At 39.0% G+C, this 25,867-nt stretch overlaps 1 protein-coding gene across 6 annotated transcripts in view; it reads right to left on the bottom strand.

The window, feature by feature from the left end:
• EPS8 (epidermal growth factor receptor pathway substrate 8) overlaps nucleotides 1-25,867 on the bottom strand; it is a 136,493-nt gene that overhangs the window by 45,023 nt on the left and 65,603 nt on the right. For all 6 annotated transcript variants that reach the window (XM_057427905.1, XM_057427911.1, XM_057427906.1 and 3 more), the window contains 2 exons: nucleotides 9,113-9,203; nucleotides 7,981-8,054 (listed from right to left, as the gene is read on the bottom strand). In XM_057427905.1, coding sequence (XP_057283888.1) covers nucleotides 7,981-8,054; nucleotides 9,113-9,174 — 136 coding nt within the window. In that variant the 5' untranslated portion in view covers nucleotides 9,175-9,203. The remainder of the gene's footprint in view (nucleotides 1-7,980; nucleotides 8,055-9,112; nucleotides 9,204-25,867) is intronic.

Genomic DNA, 25,867 nt, shown 5'->3' with positions numbered 1-25,867 from the left:
AAAAAGTATCGTCACCACGTCCATACTGAGTTCAGCAACGATTCCTATTTACCTATTTATTTCTTTAATGCAGGTAGAATGATTATTAGAACCTGCTGGAGATCAAAGCTATAACTTAGAATAGAATATTTCAGTTGGAAGGGACCTATAACTATCTAGTACAACTGTCTGACAACTTCAGTGCTGATCATAAGTTAAAGCATGCTGTTAGCGCATTCTCTAAGTGCCTCTTAAACACTGATGGGCCTGGGGCATTGACCACTGTTTTCTGTTATCCTATAGGCTCCTCAACCAAAAACACCTGATAATGTATGTCACTTATGCAGACTAGGGGACTCCATTTTCTGGGAGTCCAAGGAAGTGATGCAATCTAAACTGCACACTGAAGCACGCAAACTAAAACTGGGGAGCCTTCCAAGTCTTGTTGCAGTTACAGACAAAACCAAAAAGAGAGATGGTACTTCACAGGCTCTTAAAAGTTACTGCAGCACTAAGCAGTAATAACGTAATTTTGGATGAGCTAAGAAGTAGTCTACAGCAGCTATGAATGCTGTAAACACTGGTAGATGTAGATACGATGGGCAACTGCTCCATCCTGAAATTACCCTTCAAAATGCATCGTCTAGTAAGTACCTTAGCATAATGCAAAATTCTTTCACTGCTTCTGGAATGCTTTTTCTTCAACATTTGTTTTTCAACTCTTTTACAATTTAATAGTTAGAAAGTGGGTCTACTTCCCTATTGTCATGGGTTAACCCCAGCTGGTAACTCAGCACTACACAACTGTTCATTCACCCTCCCTTCCCTCCATCTGAGTAGGATGGGGAAGAGAGTCAAAAGAACGTAAACCCCATGGGTTGAGATAAGAACAGATTAATAACTGAAATACAATATAGTACTACTGCTACCACTAATAATGATAAGGGAAATAACAAGGGGATAGAATATGAAACTAAAAAGGGAATAGGAAAAAGAACAATAAATACAAGTGATACACAATACAATTGCTCACGACCTGCTGACCAAGACCCAGCCTGACTTGAGCAGCTATCTGCCCCTCCTGGGTAACACCCCTCAATTTATATACTGGGCATGATGTGCTGTGGTATGGAATACCCCTTTGGCTAGTTTTGGTCAGGTGTCCTGTCTCTGCTTCCTCCCTTCTTCTTGTGCCCCTCCCTTCTTCTTGTGCCCCTCCTCACTGGCAGAGCATCAAAGACTGAGAAGTCCTTGATCAGGGTAAGCACTACTTAACAAGAATTAAAACACTGGTGTGTTATCAGCACTGTTCTCAGACTTAAAGTCAAAACACAGCACTGCACCAGCTACTAAGAAGGAGAAAAAATAACTGAAACCAGGACACTTACACAGGGTCAACTCAGTTGCTAGTAACCAAGGCTCCCTGAGAGATGGTTTTCTTGGCTGCCTGGCATAAATTGTAATAAAGTCCCCTATGATAACATGAATGTAACACAAAGAAAGAAGAAAAATTGAGAAAAGCCTGCAAATCTGCTCTGCATCCTTTTCTACCCTGATGACACAACAGTCTAGTGCTTCTTCCTACAATACCTCCACATTTCCAAGTCAGGTATACCTGAGCATAATACTCTCACAGTCTTTTTAATTCATATATAGCTCCTTATTTTTCTTCTTTCCTAGCTGCCTATTGTTATTCTTCTGGAAATGTAGCTTCCATCTCCTCAACTCTTTCACATAGCAAAGTGGTTATTATTCATCAATACTAATCTGACTGCTTTTACAGAAACTCTAGAATGTCTCTTGACTTAATACAATCTTCAAATGCAAGTAATTCATACCCTACTACTGAAAATGAGGAACAGAATTTGCAGATTTACTGAACGTACTAGGTCTGGCTGGGATGAAGCTTATTTTCTTCACAGTATGGTATGTGATTTGTGACCAAAACAGTGTTGATAACACAGGGGTGTTTTAGTTCTTGCTGAACATTGTCAAGGCCTTCTCTATTTCTCACTCTGCTATCCCAGTGAGCAGGTTGGGAGTGCACAAGAGTCTGGGGCAGAGCATAGCTGGGACAGCTGACCCCAACTGGCCACAGGGATATTCCATATTGTGTAGTATCATGCTTGGCCATAAAACTGGCAGGTAGTCTTGCTCAGAGACTGTCCAGGCACTGGTCTGCTTATGGAAGGTGGCGAGTGACTGTGTTATTCAGGTTTTTTTCCTCCCCTCTCTTTCCTTCATTTGCTATGTCTTTATCTTGATCCGTCAGTTTTTCTTGCTTTTGCTCTTCTGATTCTCTCCCCTGTCCTGCTGCAGGGAGGAGTCAGGGGAAATGAACAAACAACTGGGTAGGTCTTTAGTTGCTGCCTTGGGTCTACCCCTACACTGGAAAAAAAACCTCCATACAATTTTGTATGCTCCATTTCACTCTCCTAATCCTTCCAATCAATCTCAGCCTCTCATGGATCCCTTCATGCATGAAGAGAGTTATTGAAGCTGGAGTGAAATTCTGCAACAGAGACATCCAGATAGGATTTATTAAACTATCAAAAAACGAATACAACTATCAAAATTACTGGTTTTTTTTTTCTCTTTATTTACTGCAGCTCTTACATCCAACATGAAAAATACAGTGCGGGATTAATACCGCAGTTAGTGCAAACCCTGCTGATACACTGCACACAATTTACCTAATGTATTTTCCTTCTGATAAAGAAAAAAAAAAAGAAAATAAAAAAGGATCATGGCACAAGGCACTTAAGTTAAATTCTTCATCACATCTGTAGCAAATGCAACCCAGAGGAATTTGAGCAAAATAAAATCTCTCACAATGCAAGGCAATAAACCTAAAAGCAGCACAGCATTTCACTGATAGGTCCTGGCTGTAAGACTTACTAGCTACTGAACCTTTCAAAGGAACAGGAACATTGATCCACAGAAACTAACACTCTTCCCACTGTCTGATATGCTACTGCTATTTGTGTCCTTGTGAACTTATTATTGAATTCACCAATCATCAGGAGTGGACCATATTTCTGGTTTCAAAAAGATGTTTAAGGTTACTGATTTCGTACTCTATTGGAAGCATCCAAAGCTTCAGAAAGACAAAGACTTTTAGCCAACTCAAAAATACTACTGGACAGTACCTGACACAGATAAACAGGACTCAAGATTGGCTTTGCTCATTTTCTTCCTTGCCTTCACTGCACTATGCGCTCTCCCCAGTTCTTTCTCTGAAGGACCATTTGGGAAGGTTAATTATTCAACAGTTTCCAGAAAAAAAACAACAAAACAACAAATCACCAGCATTGCCCAAGGTCTATCGAGGCAGAGCTATGAATAGAACTGGACAAAGTTAGAGTCTTGTCTCTCCAACTGGAAAAGAGTGCAGGATTTTGGCAAATTAGACAGCTCTTTAATAAACTCTATTGTAGCCTGGGTCTGCCACTGTCCAGAAACTACATAGAGAAATGTATCGCAGGAGGAGAAATGCAATTATTTATTTAGCTAGGGAAAATTGTTACCAGAAGCAAAAAAAAAAAAAAAAAAAAAAAAAAAAATCTCAGGCTGGGCCTTAAAAGATGACCTGAAGAACAGTGGTGCTGGTTAGGGCTATGATACCTTTAAGTACAACAAATTTTCAGTTCCTAAAACCCTAAAACAGAAGTCAGGAATCTTGATGCGTAGGCTCCCACCAATGTATTACAAATAATTGTATAGGCCAGATGTAATAAATGTTATCAATGCTACAGTTATAACAGCACAAAGAAAGGTAATGGTGGATCCCATTTTCTCCTTCCATAGCCAAATTGAAAAATGTCTATATAGCATACATAAAGCTCTGAAATCTGATGGCAATCCATGTGGACATGGATTAAAAGTCTTCTTCACAAGCTACTCTAAGAATCCTGGAGTAACAGTATAAATTATTACCACATATCATCAAGCAGAAAAGCCCAATACTCAGTTTACTACCATGTATTTGTGGTTTGCATTGGACTGATTGCTGACACCCCTTTAAAGGTGTATTGCAGCAGCTGGAAAAACTCAGCCCTCAACTGAGAGCAAAGTGCAGGAGACATGACCTACACAACCAGGGAGAAAGGTCAAAACTTAAGGTCAAAACAAATGGCATTTTCAGAGGAGCAAACACTATCACTTTCAGAGATTTATGCCACAAACTTCTCCCCGATGGCTATGTGGGAACCAGCTGTCAAAGAAAGTGTACTGTTTAGGAGCCAGCTGTCAATTTAATTCGAGTATCAAATAATAGAAGCTTGTTACATGGATGGCTTCTTTTAATGGACTCGTTTACTTAGTCTATGATTTGCTTGTGGTTTCCTTGAATTTATTACACCGCAGTTCTTCTGAATGAAGTATCTGACCAATGCAAAAATACATAAGCAATTTCACTGCCAGCACCTAATCATAGCCATGAGAGTATAAACACAATGCTTGAAACACTTAGTCCTTTCTGATGCAGTGTGAAGACAATTTTAACAATTCCACACCATACAATAATCCAACAGTTTGAAGTGAACCACAAGTTTACTGCTCCTCAGGAATGGGGCTGCTCTACACTGTGTCACTCACTGGCAATCCCCCAGCACAGCCCTGGCTATTGGCACTGACTGATGCTGTGTGTCTCCCCAAAACCAGAGCTGCAGAACACAGATGGAGAAGCCAATGCTAGAACAACAGATGACAGTGCAAGCCACAACCAATTTCAGACAGAAAGCCCAGGAATGAAATAAACCCCATAAGAATGTGCAGAGGGTGTTTTCCTTTCCAGCTCAGTGAGAGATTTATCATGCCAATAGAAAACAGTTCATTTCAGGAAGAAAATGAATTAAAAAAAAAACCAAAAAATATTATTTGATGCAGGAAAAAAAAAGGCAGTTGCAGAGAAGGTTTTGTTATCAGATAACCACAGAGATAGCTATGCCCTGGTCTAGTTTGTAACCGAACTGTCTGTAACACCAATAAAACCCCAGCCCCTTTCCCACTGGCACTGCGGTCAACCTTCTGCCTGATCTCTGAAGTAACTGAACAGTCATGCATCACCTTAGCACAGGGAATCAAAAGATAAACTTCATGCCATGACATAGAGGTTTGTGTGTCTGTGTGTACACATGCACACATATAAATATATATACACATAATATTATTAACTTTTTTTTTTTAGTCTTTACTGTACTTGGAAGAAACGTAGCTCAAGATCAAGTGGTCATTTCAGAGCCCATGTACCATCTTCATCTGTTGGCACCCACTGACAGGTGTTTTAGTCCAAAGGACATTCAAAAGTCTTCCAAAAAAAAGGAAGTCTGTCATGGACAAAATTTGTTGCTAACATTACATTGTCACATTTTATTAAAGAAAAAAAGCCATGGTCCATTTTACTTTTAACATACAATGATCTGTATTTTCCAATATATTTTAAGTGAATCTATTAAATAAATGAGCTTTACATATTTACATAAACAAAATATCCACATTTAATATATATGTACATAATATAAATTATAATAAGAAAGCCAGGGAGCCTTCTATCTGCTTCATAGGCTTTCAGTGTCATGGATCTCAAATAAAATATTTCAGTTATTAATTATAAATAAAGTATTCTATAATAAGCACTTTTAACACATACTAATAATTCCAGTATCACTCAACTGCTTCCCACCCCCCTTGGGACAGCATGCACAAAAATCCCTCCCATCACAAAGGAAGAAAAGACACACATGGGATGCAGCAGAATGGTAATATGGTTGCTAAAATTAAAAAGTGCCCTGAATTTGAGAAAGTTTTAGGTTTTTTCCTGTTTTCTCCAGTTCATACATTTGGTAATACTGACAGCCCAGTTCCTTATGCATTCAAAACAGAGCAGAAGCAGTAAAATGTGCAAATTCCTCTCCAAACGTTGTGCCAATATATCTTCACTCAGAGCTCTATGATAATTAAGCCTTTTACTTCATTCAGCTCCTGGCATCCGCAACTAGAGTTTTTTGATGTATCTACCAGCAATGGAAGTGAACCAAGATCAACAATACATTTTATAGGACCAACCACACAGCACTTATATGGTAAGCATTTTCAATTAGTACCTGAATTCAGTTAAGCATTTCAGAAGTAAAAGGCTGTTTACACACCTCAAATTTACTCACAGGTCCCCATATTTTACTGACACTTGACAACCCCATCACATGTTTCATATGAAAAAGCTCAGAGCAGTATGACTTTAAAAGACCCCAAATTTTAAAGGACACGGTTAAGGCACTTACTGATATTGCCACGCTGTTCAAACAATGTACTCTTGAAAAACGATGATGATGACATAAAATGAAAAAGAAAGTGTAACACTCTCATAATGTCTCATAAAGAAACAATCTACTCAGTTTTTCACAACATGTCTTTCTGATTTCTGTTGCCACCTACTATTTCTGTCAACATGTGCAATCAGTTTGTTGAGTAAACCGATACAGGATGCAGAAATCACCATTTAAAATGATCGCTTCAGAATTTTCCTCAGTTACAGTTCCTGCCTTTAGAACCATGTCAAATGCCTGACTTTCGTAGCACACCACTAAAAAAGATAGAGTGAATCACATGCAATGTCTTTTTTAATGACAACAGTTTCACATGGTTTCTACTTCTGTTTTTCCTGATTTTTCTAGAAGTGGATCTTCACACTATTCTAGCAGAATGCTTTCAGCCACCAAACCACATCAGCTTTTTCCACACCACTTGTCTGTTCAGAAGATACCAAGCTAGGAGACTTCCAGTCTCTTTTGTGGGCTTTTAGTCTCATGAATTTCGAAGCAGTTTAAAACCCAACAGAGCAACTGATAGAGTTCTCATGTGGTCATGGATGAGTAACCAAACTTGAGACCTGTAGGGTGTCCTTCCAAGGGCAAGGTTAACTCTGCTCTAATGCCACAAAGCATCCTGCCATCACTTCCCTAACCTCTGAAGTCTCTCCCAGCCATCAACCCACTCAAAATAGGAGAGAGAACTAGGGATGCTGAGGTTCTTAGCCACTGCTTTTTTGAGCTCTCCAGTTTGGTAACCTGCAAAGAAGGCGGTAGATGCAATAAGGGAGATCAGGCTGAGGTGTGAGGGGTCCTGCACAGCACTGGGTTGTCAATGCAGATCTTGTTCTTCCAGTGTCAACGGTTGTACTGACTTCCAAAAGAGCATTTAACAACAGGCACAGATTTACACAGCAGAAATCTCAGCCTCATTGCTGCTTCTATTTCCATTACCAGCACAGCTATCAGCAGGATGTATTCACAGTGGAGGTGTCTGACCAGGAAACGATGCAATTTGGCTGGCAAGGAACATGACTACATTCTGTCTCCACAGTGATTTGGCCATGGGCTAGAGAGTAGCATGTACAGCCAAGACAAATACTAGCATTTGTAGTAGGTAAGTGCAACAAGATTTAGGCATTTGTAAGGAACATAGCTTTTGACAGTCACAAAGCCTGCTGAAAACAGTAGGCCAAATGGGACTCCAAACCCATTACATCAAATCTAATTTCCATTAAATCCTTGTGTAAAACAAGAATAATACTATAAATCCCTTTTCCCCTAGCAGGGGATAACATTAACATTGGGGAGGCGGGGGGGGGGGGGGGGGGGGGGAACACGTGTCATGAATGAAACCTATAGCACAGATAGACTCCTGAATGCTTTCTTCCTGGTACATATCTTAGCTATATGATCACTCATAGTTTTTTGATAAATGCTTTACACATTGCTCCCTTAAAGATTAGCATGTGGAAGCTCTCTGCTTAGCAAACCATAAAAACATTTTCTAGCTAGCCTACTTAGTTTTATTAGGAATAAAGTCGCTTTGTTTTTTAATTTAGTTAACATACACACCCATGTCTGTACATACACTTTCAGATCTATATGCATAAAATATTGCCACCATGACATCATAATAAATATTTAAACAACAATTTTAACTTGAAAGTTTAGAGACTTCATGCCGCCTTACCATAAAGAGCTTTTGCACTTGTTCTTGAATTCTGCTCCCTCTCTGACTGGGCAAATGTTGGGGAACCATAGCCACTGGAAGAAAACATTTCTGGTTAACTTCTGACGAGATGAATTTGCCACACACAAACAGGCACTAAAAAAAACCCTCTCCTTATGTAGGACTACACATTCCTACAACATTACTAACAGAGATAATGATACTGGATATTTGTTCCACACGATAAATATAATAAACTGTGTTGCACTTAGGCTGGAAGCTCTTCTGAGCTTCTGAGCTGTTCCATTAATAGATCATCATGCACAATGGGTGCGTGGTATACACATACTTACCATAATGTAAGTAATCAAAATCACTTAACAACAATAAAAATATATTAATATTACTACTATGCCAAAGACTTGGTAGGATTTTTTCTTTCCCTGCCTACGCAAATGTTAATTGTTTTTAACAATTTTAACTGCTTTTCATAAAAGACTCAAAAGGACTATCATTGCCTACAACACATGAAAAGGCAATCCCAACTTCATTCTAGTTCAACAACAAGAATGAATCATATACAAACTCACAGATGATAGCACAGATGCCCTACTCCATACAGGAATACATGTTCTTTGGCATCACATTAGGATAATTCTCATTAGTGCTGCAAATGAGCCTTGTGCCATGCTTCTGATACAGGGAGAATCCTCTTATCTCAGATAACATAGCACTTTCAGGTAACAGTTGCTCAGTTGGGTTTACTGTGAAACAGTATTTTCTCACAGATGGAAAGGGCAGCCTCATCTTTTAAGCATAAAAATGCATCCACTCAGAGCTAACCTCAAACCTCAGGTATATACAGACCTCTTCAAGTAAAATAATAAGTAGGTTATGGTTACAGCAATTTTTCTGTTCCAGATGATTCCATTCTGTAATACAGCTTTACCCTTACACTAATCAGACTGACCAAGATCAGTTAGATGGTATTTGCCAGTTCAGTTACATGGCTTGGAAACTGCACGTTCTTTCACAGAAGCTGCCTTTGTACTATTCCAGTGGGTTCTAATGATTCTAACTGAAATTAAAGCCTACAGAGGAAAATACAACAGGCTTTTCGTCCATAAATGGAAAATCAAAATCATAACCTTACTTCGTTTGAGGAAAATAACTTCCATATCCACCAGGAGGGGTGTTTGATATATGTCCATTCATTCTTATCGTCTCTTACCGAGGGAAACAATCTGGGAAAAGAAACAACAGCATACGAATTTAAGTCTCTTAAAAGATGAAGGTTTAATACAGATGCAATACAAGCCTAATGAGAAAATTATCATGGAAATGGGAAAGAAATTGCATCAACAAGCTAAATTGCTATTATTTGAATCATGGCGATGCCTTAAAGATCCGTTATGGAACTTCTCCCAATTGCAATTTGATATTACTGCTTCAAACAATTTATAATTTAGCAAAAAAAAAAAAAAAGCTATTATTACTGATACAATGGTCTTTAAGAATAGCTTTAAAAATAAAAGGCTGACTAAACAAAGAACACCCTCTGCAGAAGTGAACAATATGTTCTAAGTGGCAACTTTAACAGTCAAGCATGTTTGATTTTAACCCTCTGTTCATTTCTTCCAAATGAAACTTTTAAAATGAAGTTTTGATACAGTTTCCATGAAACTTTTCAGCGGAACGGTTAGAAAGATACATTATAGAAACAAAACACAATTGTTGGCACAAAACAAAACTTGGTTAGCTATTTTGGGACTAAAAAGGTGTTTGGTTTTTTTTAAGCAGCATTTAACATCCACAAAACCTTTCACATAACAGTGATACTGAAAAGGCTAAGATGCAATAGTTAAAAGAATTCTTTCTCCCCTTACTAGCATGCCTATTTAAGTTAAAATTGACTCTGGAAAGTGACTTCTGAAAGCCTCTAAAATTAACCAATCTCCATTTAAATTTACCACGGGCAAATATTCTTGCATTTATACATACGTGAATAATATATATTTGAATATATCCCTAAATCTCAGTCATTAAATAGAAAAAAGATTTCTTCTAACACTGCAAAATAGCCAAAAGTACCTAAGATAAAATTTGTACCTAACAAAAGCTTCATTTCCAAAGTAAACACAACCTGCTATAATGTACTAAAGCTACCTTACAAAGAGCTTATCTTCTGAATCATTAAGTCAGCTTACTGCCTCACTTTTAACTGTTCTCTTCCTATTTTACAGAGAAGCAGCATCTGACTGACCTACAGTACATACAGTATTTTGCATCCACATATGTTCTGCTTCTTTCCTCTCTCAGGCAAAAATACAATCAATATCAAATTCTGTTCTCAGCTCTAAAGTCTTCTGTCATTCAAGAGAGGGATGAGCTGCTTTTGGACTTCTGTACTGAGAACAGAATAATTTTTATACCCTTCTAAGGAACACCTAACATCTACCTGAGATGCAGTTATCAAAGCTAAATAGACCAGAGTAATCATGTGGAACTGTGGTATTGCCTTTATTGAGACCATACTTGGTAATTTTGCTTAGCAACTCATTCTTTTTAATTTTTCTTTTAAATCTTTGATTGCTCCTTGAAAACCAGCTTTACTGACATAACCACATTTTACTTCCATTTCTCCTGCACAGCCCCACAACTACATCACACATCCAACTTGGTAGCCTGTTTGGCTGCTCAAAGCCACTTTGTACAGAGTGCAGTACTTAGCAGCTGTCTCCAATAAATTACAGTCTGTGCAGAGTGCTGCTCCATTCATTAGCAATGATCACCTTTGGGAAGCATCCTGAAATCATCCCATGACTCGAAAGAATAAAAATATTCACTTTCTCAGCAGAATTTGACAGGTCACTGTGCACTCCTTGTTCCATTTCAGCAACTGCATAACTGGTTCTACTCAGAGTGCTCTTCTCCAGCTCATACTGCCATTAAGCTCTTTAACACTTCCTATTGGCTATTAATTTTTATAATCTGCAGTCATAGCTCAGTTTGCTACCCTGCTTGTTTACCCTGTGATTAGCTTCCCAAGAGTGACTAGATCCAAAAACCTTACACAAAATTCCTCTACTTTCCATACACACAGTATTTAGAATCATAGAGTAGTTAGAGTTGGAAAGGACCTTAAGCTCATACAGTTCCAACCCCCCTGCCATTGGGGTTTAAGATAATACTTATTTATTAATTTTATCTTCCATACCCTTTCAGCATTTGTGATCTGTTTCATGGCCCTAGTCATAACAAATTCCTACTCATAACAAATTTAAGTGAGATTTGGAAAAAAACTTGGATTTAGACTCTTTCAAAATTATGTCACTCCTCTGACATCTTAATCTGGCAAATATTTGGTTTGTTATTTGTACTCCACTTAATTTTATGAAAGTGGTAAAACAGGTATTTTAAGTAGAAGGAATGTAATATATTACAGCTTAAAGCTTCATCCTTTGAAGTTAGCATAACACACCGATTTTGAAGCAGCAATGAAGCTGAGCAGCAGAATTTCACATTAGGGGAAGAAAACATGTCTTGAGACTAAATACTTGCCCACTGTAGAGCATAACACCCTTTAGAGTAAATAGAAAAAGCTTTAAAATTATATTTTTAATCAAGTGATAATGAAAATCTGAAGTTAGAAATGTTTGTGTTTCCAAAAAAAAAAAACAAAACCCAAAAATTGCAGCTCATTCTGCCACGTAAGCATCAAAGTTTTAGTGAGTTTTAGCTGATATGCAAACAAAACACCACTTGCTTTTTGACAGTTGAATAAAGCCAAGAGTATCTCCTGTCCCTTACGCAATTTGCCACTGTTAAAAAAAAAAAAATCACGTGCTTTTGAAATGCCAAGACAGCTACTTTGACAGGACAACTTTTAGAGGCTATGCAATGCTTCTAACACTTCATTGGAGAAAGCCCCTGATTGGGAATACAAACAAACCCTTTAGACCCATTATTTATAATTAGTCTAAATATTTATAACAGCATCAAAAAGCTACTGGTAATTCCCCAGAATTATCAGGCAATTTCATCTCTCATTTCAGGAAAACTAAATTTTTTATAAAGTGCACAATGAAGAGAAGGTAAAAATCACAAAAGGATAACAGAATGTGCAGTGCTTTGCTTATTATTCACTTCTACAGCTTTCTCTGCTGCATTTCTCATCTCAAATGCTCTTTCATCTCTTACAACCAGGCCCTTAGCAAAAGTCAACTCGTGCATGCTGCAAAGCCATTGTCTATTAATAAACTCCACTTCCTCTTTAATCTTCCTTTTCACCTCAGCCCAGCAGTTCACAGAAACATATACTGGTGTTCTAGACTTTAAAATAAACATCCTTCAGAATTAACTGTATAATCCCTTTTTAAGCAGGCCTGAAGTACCAACAGTTCATTGTTGACATGCCCAAGAGTGGTCATGTCTTTCTCAGGATCCTGCAAAGAAATCATGCCTTCTCTGAACAAGAAATGTTTGAAAGCAGGAGAACAAACTGAGAATTTAAGAAGAAAAACAAGAAAATGGCCAAAATAATAAGAAAGCAATATATTATTTTTAATGTATTTTGCAATTCCTAAAACCAAATAAATACTTTTTTTTTTTTTTCCCCACACAATATCAGAGACTGAACAAGAAGATACCCAACCATGAGTTCATTGCTGTCATCAGCTTTATATTTTAAGGGACTCTAGCATATTGATACTAAGCAGCAATACAAATTACAAGGTTCCAGCTTTTGGTTCTCTAGTAGTCAATAGTTACAGGTGGTCTAATCCCAAACATCCAGTGTAATTACATCAGTCATAAATATTCATTTTCAAAAATGCCTGAATGCTAAAATAACTCTTCATCTTCCCCACCTTGTAGCACAGGAGCCTTACGAAAGCAGTACAAACTGTTTGCAACTACAAGCTGACACATCAACAACTCATGCTCTGTCATTTCCATTCCCTAGTAGGAGTTTGAAGGTAACAAAAGCCCTCAATTTATTTTAGAAAATCCCTTTTCTAGAAAGGCAGAGCAATCTCATTATAGAAAATGAGATATTCCAGAGGCCAGTGCTCCTTTTAATTCACCCTGATCCAACCGGTCCCACCCAGTGGCAGATCCCAGTATAAGATGGGGGGGGGGGGGGGGAAAGAAGAGAGAAATAGCTTAATGGTGTGGATATTAGAAATGATGGAGTGGGAAGGGTTAAGGAGAGGAGGATGTGGGGGAAGGAAAAGGAAAGGCAAGAACGGCTGGAACAATAATTATCTACCGATTAAGAAACTGTTGTTAGTAACAAGTCATTCTTATGACATGCCAAAAAAACCCGCAAGAATTCTTCCTCATCTAGATAGCAGGCACAGGCTGTAACTCCAGCCCAAGCAAAAAGAAGTGGACAATGACAAGGTAACACTTATCCAGCAGATCTGACATGGAGCAATGTCAGATAAGGACACCATTTCTCCACCCTTTCCCTTTTTCAAAATATTACGAAACAGCGAAAACAATAACAAAAAAAATCACATGCATCTATGCTATGCTGCAACTCACTAAGCATTCAATAAACACGCTTCTTATTGCTTTCCAGCAATTCAGTACTGCTGTTCCACAGAATGTAGGAAAACTACAGAACTTACTGCATGACTTAATATTACTCATTTGGCTCTTCTCAAAGCTCACACTGTTCACCCCAACACACTTTCCTTCCTCATCCTAAAAAAAAAAAATAGTTATTACTTTTAAACCCCTTATTTCTCCATGCTGGTCTTGTATGTTAGTGTCTTCTCTGCGTCTGCCGCCTTGTTCTGATTGAACGCTCTCCTATTTGTATCTCTGCTCCAGCCACAGATTTTACAAGTGGGAAACTCCTGACAGAAATACATCCCACTGAGTCAGATGAAATGTTGCTGCTGACCTCTGCTTCAGGGCTTGCTTCAGACGACAACCAAGAGCAAACATAAGTTCTGCTGGGTGTTCAACATCTTGCCTCGAGATAAACACCGAGATGCAGATGCATGCATGCATGCATAAGCATTACTTCAGAAAGGATCACTGGGGATTTTCCAACCGCAGTACATTGATATCAGAATTTTTCTGAGGCAAGCCGCTTCTGGTTGGGCTGGCAGCACTTTTGCACTGTAAAGTTTTCCATTTTCTATTAAGGGGATCAGCTCATCCAAAGGCTGGTCAAAAAGGGGACAGCAAAAATCACACAGAAAACTGCAAGCTAGACCCTACAAGTGATGCAGTTTCAAGATAAAACATTTGGACTTCATTCACCTCTACTCTGGCTGCTGTCCCCTTTGCCTCTTTCAAGCCATTATGTTATTGATAAGGGGATGAAGCTTTCAGGGAAAGGAATGGGTGGGTGCTCCAGTATACACCCCTGTATGCAAGCATCAGGACTTCAAGCAAACATGTTAATACAAAAGCCACAATGAAGTAATTTTGAAAATCCTCTTACTTTCAGGTCTTCTCTGGAAAGAGAAGTTGTCCAGGATGGCCACAGAAGTAATTCCACTGCATTTGAGTACACAAATCTGGCACTGAGTTGCATCCTGTGTTTAGATTTTAACACATCCCCAACCAACCTTTCTGCTAGATGCAAAGTTAGCTAAGTGGGGTTCCTGCTAAAGAAACTTGGGTGGGGAATAAAGGAATGGGTGCGTCCCCTCTCCCTACAAATTTCACTCCTTATGGAAAGCTGATCTTAACCCTAGAATGTTAGTTACCTGTTTATCTAAGAGGGCATAGGGGTACGAGCATTTTGAGAAACTAGACTGTGACAGAGAAATGAGTGCAGCTCCGGCCAAGCAGGGGACCACACCACACAACAGGGGACACAGCACTGTCCAGGAGAAGGCATTTGTAAATGCATTCACCCCCACCCCCACAGAGTTGCAGAAGACGAGTTCAATCAATCCTGCTTTTTCCAGTTTCAAAAAGTGTTTTGATTTTCATTGACACTTTCTGAAATCTAGATTTTTTTTTCTCACTCCTTCAGTAGAAGGAGTATGCTAAATTAATCAGCAGTGCTCCTTTCAGCAGGAGGGATAAGATAAATGCATTAAGAAAATTTAGTGACAGAATTATCAAAATAGGAGACTCAATATGTTAATGGAAAACCAGTATTCAGAGCAAGAATTGTTAGCCGAGACACTTCCTGTTGAATAAACTAGTAAGACTAAAAATGTCCTTTATATCTCCTTGTTCCTACTATGACATTTTCCAGTGCCTCACTGTTAAGGAAATATTCTAACAATACAATTAAGATAGGTATCTTTTATTTTGAAAAGGGGAGAAATATGAAGACCAACAGGAAGAACTAAATGAATAAACTTCAGACAGATCCTGTTCATAGATTTAGCTCTTATTATTGCCAAAGTAATAAAGACCCTGCTTGAAAACAGGTTCTTATTCTGGCATGGTAACCTACTTCCATTCATTTCACCCAGGTCTGGGCCATGATTTATAATTAACTATATTGAAAGAAAATAAAACAGCTTTACAGATACAAAAGCTTCAAAGACTTAAAAATCCCTATTGCAACAAAGGAATGTTAATAAATGTGCCAAGCACTAAAGCCACCACTCACTGCTATTTTTAATTACGGAATTACTCACCTCATCTAAAGCAAGATGAGTAGTTATTAATTACCAAGATCAGGATAATTATGCAGACCTTGCAGAAAAGGTCAGCATAGCTGGAAGACCAGTATCTTTTATACAAGAAAAAGAAAACAAAAGAAGGAAAAAACCCACAAAAACCAAACCAAACACCCTCCACATATACTGAACAGTCTAAAGCAGAAGGTGCCTATGGCACATGAAGGTGTTTGTAGAAGGAAGCAGAAGAAGGAGATTATAACGCCTTGTAAAAATCAGTGTCTCTGGTACGTCTACCTCAGGTATTCGAAGAGGATTAAAGAACAGTATTTCAATGGAAGAGGTCATGGATTTAGAAAGTTACCGGCATACTGCACCAGAGCTTACTTTGGCACCTCATCTACAGCATCCAGGAATCCCCCTGTGCACCTGTGTGGACTCACATAAAGGACACTGGGAAAACATTTTCCATGGGACAAGCCCCAGCACTATCACTAACTTCTCCCTTGCAGTGTTCAAAGAACAACGATCCTATCTGAGTTTAGTATTTATTAAAATTCAGAGCAGTAGTTCTCAATTCATACTTGACTTTGAAGGCTACTGCTTTTATTCCAGACCTGAGGAAGGACCCAAAGCTTGGAAAGTGTCTACATTATTTCCAACCCGAAGCCCCCATCCAAGTACAGTAGAGAGAGCTAGTAAAGGATACTCCTTTTACTCACAAATCCTAATCCAGACAGTGCACTCAATATCTCCACCTGAAGAGGAATGTACAATACATGGTTTTGGTTTGTGGTTTTGTTGTTTGCTTAAAAAAAAACAAAAAACGATAAAAAATTTACTTGGAACCACTGACTGGCGAATACAGCTGACCCAACACAGCTAAAACAGTTTTATTGCTCTTCTTCACACTCTCTGCCTCTTTTCGTGACTTTACTTTATTGCTTTTTACATCATACTTCAAACAAGATCATTAGGTTTCAAAAGAGGGCACTCCAAACACCAGTCTGAAAGTCGGCTTGTGGCGTACAACCAACAAGACATCAATTTGACTTTAGAAATGAAAGCTTATAAATGATATTATAATACTAGCGTGCATCTTTAAATGGGCCAGCAGAAAACTCAGCAAGAAACAGTGTGCAAGTGGTGCTTCTTTCCAAATGCCATACAAGCATATGCTTCCCACCACCCTGAAGACACCACATGTCAAAAGTTCCATGGAATTTGGACGTACTTTTCCCTTTCATGTTGAAAACAGTATGTGAGGCTAGTTAATGAAATATTTCTCAGCAGTTTCTTGCCCTGAAGTACTTGTCAAAATGTTAAAAAATTATGAGAATTACTGTAGTGGTACTGCAAGCGTATAAAAATGAACAAGACAACGTCTCTAGGTGTTGTCTGCTGTTGCAGATAAAGTTTTCCTTTCAGTCTGGCAAAAAAAAAATGCATGAACTCCAACATAGTTATAATACTGCCTGCTGCTGCAAGTTGACCAAATGAAACTGGCTTAACTACCTACCCACATCTACTTACAAGCTTAATAGCTGCATCATGACACACTGACATTATTAAAATTAGCGTGGTAGAGTCCATAATAAAAGCTGTACTGACACTATATAATGACATACTCCAACCACACCATTAAAATTAACATGAAGGAGGAAAAAGGATAGTAACTTTCATCAATGCCTCTCTAATTTAGTTTAGTAAAACCATGGTATGATCTGACTCTTGTTTTCAGACATTTACTTTCTTTAGTTTTGGTGAAGTTGCCATATTAGCTTTTATCCTGTAGCCAGACACAGCATTCTTATTTATTCTTCACATGGCAGCAAACACAATAAACCATAACAAAAGCTCATTTCCATTAAAATCCAACAGCTAATTAAATTACTTAGAAGAACCAATTTCTAGGCTAGTAGTAGGCTACAATCTTGAATTAAACAAGATAAAATAAGTTAAGTAGGAGCAACATCCACTGATTTCATGATTACTCTAAACACCTGAATGCATGATATCATAGGCCACCCTTTGATTTTACCCTTTGATGATACAGACCCCACATGGCTTATGAAAATCTTGATCTTTTCCACCAATAAAGTGCCCCAAATGCCAATTCACACAAGTCTGAAAAGCCTCAAACTTTACTACAGGAAGGGTTTATACTCTGCATCTTACTGTAAGAGGTACATTTTCTACAAGGTTAAAAAAAAAAAAACAAAAAAAAAAAGGCAATTTCTATGCAGTTCAGTGAAAGAAAAGGTGGCTGCGTTTAATGAAGGTGAACAAATATGTTAAAAGTTACTGATCAGACCACAGCATATTACCAATGCCAAGCTGAAAAGTAAACTCACAGTGGAGCTCAATAGCAAAACTAAAACTTTCCTTTTAAAACTTAGTAAATGAGCACATGCTATTCTAATCTAGGCTGAGAAAGTTGGGGCTGTTCAGCCTGGAAAAGAGAAGCTGCATGGAGACCTCATAGCAGCCTTCCAGTATCTGAAGGGGGCCTATAGGGATGCTGGAGAGGGACTCTTCATTAGGGACTGTAGTGATAGGACAAGGGGTAATGGGTTAAAACCTAAACAGGGGAAGTTTAGATTGGATGTAAGGAAGAAGTTTTTTCCTGCTAGGGTGGTGAGGCACCGGAATGGGTTGCCCAGGGAGGTTGTGAATGCTCCATCCCTGGCGGTGTTCAAGACCAGGCTGGACAGAGCCTTGGGTGGCATGGTTTAGTGTGAGGTGTCCCTGCCCACGGCAGGGGGGTTGGAACTAGATGATCTTAAGGTCCTTTACAACCCTAACTATTCTGTGATTCTCTGGTTTACTCTTCAAATTTCTCTGTTAAGAAAGGCCTAAATCATACAATGTGCAACAATGCTGATATGAAGAAACTCATGACTTCAGGTACCATGACTTAAAACAAACACCACCATCACAAGTTTTGGGGATTAAACAAGATTTTAACACTAGAAAAATAAAGCATTCACATTCTCAGAATTAATTTAAAATATTCCCCTAATATTTGTCAGTGTACTTGGAACATCATGTATACATGAAAGTATTAAATTAACACGTAATACCTGGAAAGTATTTGAATTAATTCCAAATCTAGTCAGCAGGCTTTCACTTCTCATGCATACATGAAACACATAAAAAGCAGAATTTGTCTTCAGAGCTATGTCATTACAAAGATATAGTGTACAGCAGCAACATTTCCAATACCTGTGAGTCAAGCCTCTGCGCCCTACCTCAGCATGGAGGTTTGACTCTGAAGCTGGTTTATAGACACTAACAATAGAAAACTAGATGCTATTTTTAAAACTTACCCTGCGCTTCAGGAATCCTATTTCTTTCAAACTCAGGGGCCTAAGAAAATTGCTTTGTCTTTAAACTAAGGGGAAAAATGCTGCTCCTGAAAGTTGGTATCTAAACTGCCATCCAGTCACTCAATTGATTACTCTCTCTTGTGTTTTCCATTAATAGCAAAGGACATCATGAGAAGGAGCCTAAATACACAGTGTCCATGTGGTAAGGTAACACCAAAACCAAAACCACAGGAACTTTAAAAATAAGGCAGAAGAGACAAAAGATAGAATAAAACAAAATTGATTTTTAAAGAGAATTGGAAAATAAGTTGCACTATAAGCTATTTTAAGATCCAGCACCAGTAGTCACTGACTTTTACAAACTCTGTTCAGTTTTCTCATCTATGAAAGAAAAAACCCATATTGCCATCCCTCAGGGTGCTAAGTGAACCAATTGAGATGTTCAATTTAATACTGTCAAAAATACAATTTTCCAGTTGTCACTGGAAAATATGCACTGGAAAAAGACATACGTTTTTCAAGGGAACATTATTTTTTCTTTTTTTCCTTTCTACTTTTCCCTACCCTCCTTGACACTAAACTGGTAATCTAAAATCATTTCCCACTCCACAGCAGAGTGGAGTAACAGAGGTACAAGAAGACCTGCGTGACTTGTTTGCTTGTACAGAATTGTGAAGTCAAATGGCTAGTCCCTTTATGTTATACATCATTTTCCTGATGTTCTTCCTCCTGAACCATGAATTTGAAACAATAAACTTCAAGGATAACTTCCCCTCATACAGGGTTAAGAACAGGCATATGACTGCGCAGTAAGACACATGACCTTGAACACAGTCTATGCAGTTCTCAGCACTTTCAGGCACACAATAACTCACCTGCACCCAAACATCAGCATGTTTGGAGCACCAAAAATCTTGAGCATCAGTTTTTATTTGCATTAATGTTCACAAAACCCAAAGAGCTTATATTGCATTTCAGTGCGTAAACAAAAGGCACTATCTTAAACATCTAAGCATAATTGATCAGTCCACACTGGGGCTACAATTATTCAGCACAAAGCGATTCAAGTGTAAAAGAACTTACTGAACTGAGTCACAGCTGAAGGAAGTCACACCCCACCATGGTATTAACCATGTATTTCTGTAACTCAGCATTTATTCTGTGGAAGAAAATATACTGAACAATCATAGATTCCACAATTTGTGGGAAAAAAGTTTATTTAAACTTCTGGAGTTTCATCTCTCTGATTTTCTAGTTTCAATTATTTATGTTTCTGCACAGATACAATTTTCTCCTCCATTAATCTGGGGCAACCAGGGTCAAATTGTTTAGATGTGGGTTTGTTGGGTAGTTTTTAATTCCCTGATCAGATGCAGAAACACGTTTTCCAAATCAATTAACAAAGTCGTATTTCCAAAAGCAGTCCCTGATGTGAATGCCCACCCTTGGCAAGTTGCAGGTTTGACTCTTAGAAGTAAAATATATATTTTTTTTTTATTTCAATGCCCTTATAATCACATCCTAGGTTTCCAGCAAACATCCAGTGATTAAAGATGGCAAAATTAAAAACCTTTATAAAGAAAAGATTGTAATCACTGCAAAATGGTTGGCTCCAATTTCCTCTAATTGTGGAGTCTGATTTTTCACATATCGCAAGAAATTTTCATCCAGGAATTTGTCATTGCTGGTTACCAAGCCAAATTTAACAAGCTGTCACTAGAAAGGGATTCCGAGATACTGCAACTAGGTATTTTATTGAATTTTGCTCATTCATTGGATTGAAAACAGCCTGCTGAGGCATTTCCAGTGTCTTTTTCTTTTAAAGCTGATGTCAGATAGGTTCCCAATGGAAACCTCAGACTGGGACAGGGGCCCAACATACCCTGCTCCCATGAAACCTCAGGGGAGCTCTGATTTTTCAAAAGTTCCCACAGGTTTTGAAGAAAGCTAACTTGCAGAAGTCTTCTAGAATACAGATTTACTGCTCTCTATCCAGTTCTTTTATCAGAAATAAGCATACATGAAATAAGCATGAGTGGCAGAAAGGTAAAAGGTAGACAGAAGAATGAATGTAGAGGGGAGAAAGGGAAGGCACTAGAAAACCCATACTTGGCAATGCTTTTTGATCTTTTCCTGCTTGGAGGGCTGATAGATGTGGTTGGGGAAATCTGAGTATACTATTCATTTCCGTGCACTTCAGGAATTGTTCTGGAGCCGATTCTAATGATCTTAACATGATATAAAGAAATACCCACCTAATACTCTTTTTTTTTGGGAGATACGGTTACCCTCCTACAGAGCTAAGAAAGAGTTAAATATCTTTACCTTTCAAGATGAGTCGCTATTTCATGAGGATCTTGCACAAATGACAGTCATTACAGATACTATAGGTTGACTGGAGATTGTTTTATTGCCCTTTCCCCTCACTCATCTGAAAAGCTATTTGGACCACTCTGTATCTCTTTGGGACTGAACAGAACTGCCAGACTTTACAGGCTGCCCAACTTTCAATACCAATAATACTACCACAAAGTGAGTTATACCTTCAGTTGAAGTTAGAAGAATTACCCATGGAGACAGTCCTTAAAGCAATGAATGTTACCTTAAGAACTATTTTCTCTAAGACCCTTATCCTTCTGTCACACCCATGTGGCTAGAAAACAGAGCTCTGCAAAAGACACTAGAGAGAAGGCATCCACAGAAAATTTTTGAAGGACAAAAGCCTACATAAATAAAGTTTTCTCCCCCTTTGTACACAACTAAGAAATCCTGTTTATCACAAAACTTCACCAGATCCTCAGCAATAATTCAATTTTCTTTACAGAGTTCTGAGTTGCCCATACTGTTATACATTTTCTATTTGGTGAGACTGACAAGGATATTTTCTCCTTTTCCAGAAGACACACAAGATAAACTTTAAACTCATAGCCAGTTTCAAAGGAAAAATATTTGTCCTACACAAAGCCTCCATTCAGAGTCTCTGTTTTTACTACAGTAAGAAAAATAGCTGTGCCCTGGATAATTTGTTCATGTATGCCAATAAAAGCACATTGGATTAGAGCCAGTACTTCTAGCAAGCACCCAAAGACTTCTAAAATCCTATGAACAGCAGAACTCCTTTTCTCTACTTATCCTTTTTCTGTTTGCTGCTCTTACTGCAGTACTTTTTATTTGTCTCTATTACGTTTTTCTTTGCATTACTGTGAGAAGCAACTACAAAAGAAAAATAAGACTAAAGAATAAAAGCAGAGCACTTTTAAGAGAAAAAAAAGCTCTCAGATCTCTTTATACAGTGTTTAAACTGTTAAGCATGTACCCTTTTGAACTCCACTCTAATTAAAAATTATAAAGACTAAAGTCTATTCATGTTTTAGAGGTATAAAGAATTTAGAAACATACTAACATAATTAGGTACACCTGCTTTCATGCAGGACTGTGATAAAGATGCTTGCTGCTCAACCTAGCGCAGGTCTGTGGCAGAGCCAGGGTACAAAAGAACCTGGAGAAAATTCTTGAGAAGCTATCCAGATCATAGCAGGATTTATAGTGTGTATGTGCCTCCCCAACCCCAATGTTTTTATAAACAGTTTCTCAAACCATCACAGAAAATGGGGATGAAAAAGAAAGAAGTCACCTTAAACCTTACAGAGAGAAGAAACTATGCCAAAGTACTTCTCAAAAGGTATTACTTCCCAACCTCTTCCTTGGGTCACTAGTGAGAAAGGCTGAAAACCAGGGTGTTATTACTTTACTCTGAAAATGTTTTTTTTTTCTCAATATATTATCTCAATCCTTGTTGCAATATAAACTCATTTGACACTGCTTTTATCCACAGCATACCCAAAAAATATATTAGGTTCTTAATTTTAGAAAAAGGAAAAAAAAAAGGTAATGCATCCAATCAGTGTTAAAATGGGCTTATAAAAATATCCTGTTCCTCAGTCTTGCTTGATCAAGAATATTTAGCCTACTGCTACCTCCTCTCTCTTTCATAACTTATCACTCACATCAGCATTGCAATAGGCCTACGAGGATGTTGTCTCATGCATATCATCTCGTATGTTTTTCCAGCTAAGCAATCCAAAGTAAGCAGACGTCAACTTCTATTTTCCCTTAGGGGCCCACAAGGCAAGTTTCAAGGGGAACAATATTCCAGTTATTTCACCTATATATTATCTTTTATTATCACAGTGTTTTTCTAAACTGTATCCTCTTACTTCCTCAACTTTGTGTAACCTCTTCTCTTTCCTCATATTGTTTAATTCAGCTTTATGCTTTTCGCCTCCTTTTCCTTTTGTCATGAACATCTACATGTGCATGACTTTCAGAAACAAAGTAATTCAAGACAAAATAATCCAACTGCAGCTTCAAAAATAGTTCCTGATGTTGACCAAAGCCTTTAAAACAGAGACTTACCTTGCCATCCACATTGTGACTGTCCTTCCTCTCCTGTCTGACTGGGTTGCATGACCACCGAGACAATTAACAATGTCAGTTGTAAATACTGTCTTTCCCAATAAAAGTAACAAAGGCATTTGAGGTAGGGGTTTTTTGTGACTGGATGTGGTAATTTATGTTTCCCAGCTACTGCAATTACCTTTCCGAAAGCTCAGTCATTCACAGGCAGATTTAGGTGAAACAACAGAAGCAATTAGTACTCTAATTGTCTATGCCTCCTTTCTGCCTTTACAAAGGGGCAAAAATGTGACATCAAAATCCCAACTTCTGTCTGGGAGCCAGAGTTTGAGATCCAGCACAGGTGATCGAAACTGAAGCTTGTGAGGATTAGGACTACTGCCCAGATAAGATTCAGCACCAGGCAGTTTACTGGCACACCAGAAGGTTGTCAGATGTCCCATCTTTGTCCCTCCACAAACAACTTAGATAGCCCCCAGGCTATTCACAACTTGGTCACATTCCAAAAATTCTTGCCACAAACCAAAGAGGTAGCTATTAAGAGACTCCCTACCCCAAAGTGGTACTTTGCAGAAAGCCTGCTGAACATGCTTCTCAGCCACTTTCTTATGCTCTAAGAAACAGACCTAAATGGCTTTTTTAATCTTCTGTTCTCTCCAGACTTGCCGTTACCCCAACACCAGCTATCCATGTGTTACTTCAGCAATGTGTTAACCCACTTTTATTGCAAAAAGAGGCCACAATATGATGGGAAACCTCCACAGAGTGCAGTCAGCAATGCAGACCAGTGAGGATTTTGCATCAGAGGCACCATGCTTCCTGCTGCTGCAGTCTCCAGCTGGACGCTGCCTGCCAGACAGCAACACAGCAGCAGTGCCTGGCATTACTAAATCTCCTTTAGCCAGGTCTAAAACACTACGTTTTGTCCTGTTTCCACAAGCAAGTCAGAGATGCAGCCTGCTGCTCAAGACAAGCTTCCCTGGTCAGTGTGCCGAATGATTGCCCACCCCACTGCAAAATGGCCCTGGGGCTTCAGCTGCTCAAGGCACAGCAATGACTTGGGCGAGGGCAGACCTTCAGTCACAACTCGAGCTAGTACTTCAGCAGCAACCTGCCCTGTGTCATGCTCAGCACAGTTTTAGGCAAAGATGTTTCTGTAAATACCCAAGTGCTAATGGTCTGTGAAGACCCCTCCCAGGGCAGAGCTGCCCCACCATATTTCCCTTGAGTCATGCAGAAGGGCTGGTGGGAGCGAAGCCATTAATTGGGATGTTGCATTGTGTGGTGGGAACGGAAAGGCCACCAAACCATTTGCTGTCCATGCATAACAAGATTAATACTCCTACCCAAAGGCACTGATGCAGTTAAATATCTAGCCAAGCTGACCAAGCCAACCACCTTCGTGCTCTTTGTTGAAGGGAAAGACAGCACGGCTTCAGTCCAGAGCACTGAAGGTGACATTTAGGCAAAATCCATATCCAAAAAACATCTGCTTCCTTTGCCAGTACTCAGCTTTGTGACTCAGCTCTTCCAAGCCTGTGCACATTTCAGTCAGTGCCAGCCTCACAGGCGACGTTAATGGGAGATATATGCACCAGTTTTCTCTAAACAAAGTTAGAAACTCTGAGTGAGATTGCTGCTGTATTCAGACTGGGGAGGCCAAAGGATTACAAAAATTAGAAAGGGAGAAGGACAGCTGGGAGAGTCAGCTCTTTTCCTGCTACAAGACTTCTCTGCTGGGCACAAGCTTTCCAGTTTTACAGCACCTCTTGAAAATCTTACACCCAAAGAAAAAACAAAAATGCAGATGTGTCGTGGTTTAAACCCAGTCAGGTAACTCGTTCACTCACCCCCCCCCTTCTTTCCCTCCCCCTGCTCCCGGAGGGACAGAGAGGAGAATCGAAAAGAATGCAACTCCCACGGGTTGAGATAAGAACAGTTTAGTAACTAAGGTATAACACGAATCACTACTGCTACCACCAATGATAATAATGATAAAGGAAATAACAAGGGAAGAGAATACAACACCTCAGCACCAGCTGACCGATAACTCGCCCCCCAAGCCCAACCAAGCTCCAACCGATACCTCCTCCAACCCTGCAGTCTCCCAGCCCTTCTGGCTAACTCCCAGTTACATCCTGGCCATGACGTGCTGTGGTATGGAATACCTCTTTGGTCAGTTTGGGTCAGGTGTCCTGTCTCTGCTTCCTCCTGGCTTCGCCTCCTCCCTGGCAGAGCATGAGACTCACAAAGTCCTTGGCCAAACCGAAACATCGCTATCAGCTCTGTTCCCGAGCTGAAAGTCAAAACAACACTGCACTACACCAGCTACCAAGAAGGAGAAAAATGACTGCTACTGCTGAACCCACGACAAGATGAGACAGAACAGAGTCCTTCTGCTGAGAGCACAACCGTGCTGCTTTTCCCCTCCTGCCCGTGCACCCCTGTGATGCTTGCACAGTGCTCCTGTCACCTAGGAGTTTCTCTTGTACCTTAGGATAGATTCTTGATATAGATATAGATATTCTTGATATAGATTCTCACACCTGGTTAAAGGAAAGG

This window comes from Pezoporus wallicus, unplaced genomic scaffold (assembly GCF_028554395.1).
Source record: "Pezoporus wallicus isolate ANWC-B61680 ecotype Strahan unplaced genomic scaffold, APGP_CSIRO_Pwel_v1 contig_2908, whole genome shotgun sequence".
NCBI lineage: Eukaryota > Metazoa > Chordata > Aves > Psittaciformes > Psittacidae > Pezoporus > Pezoporus wallicus.
The sequence above is the reverse complement of the archived record's forward strand: the minus strand, read 5'-3'. Positions and strand labels throughout refer to the sequence as shown.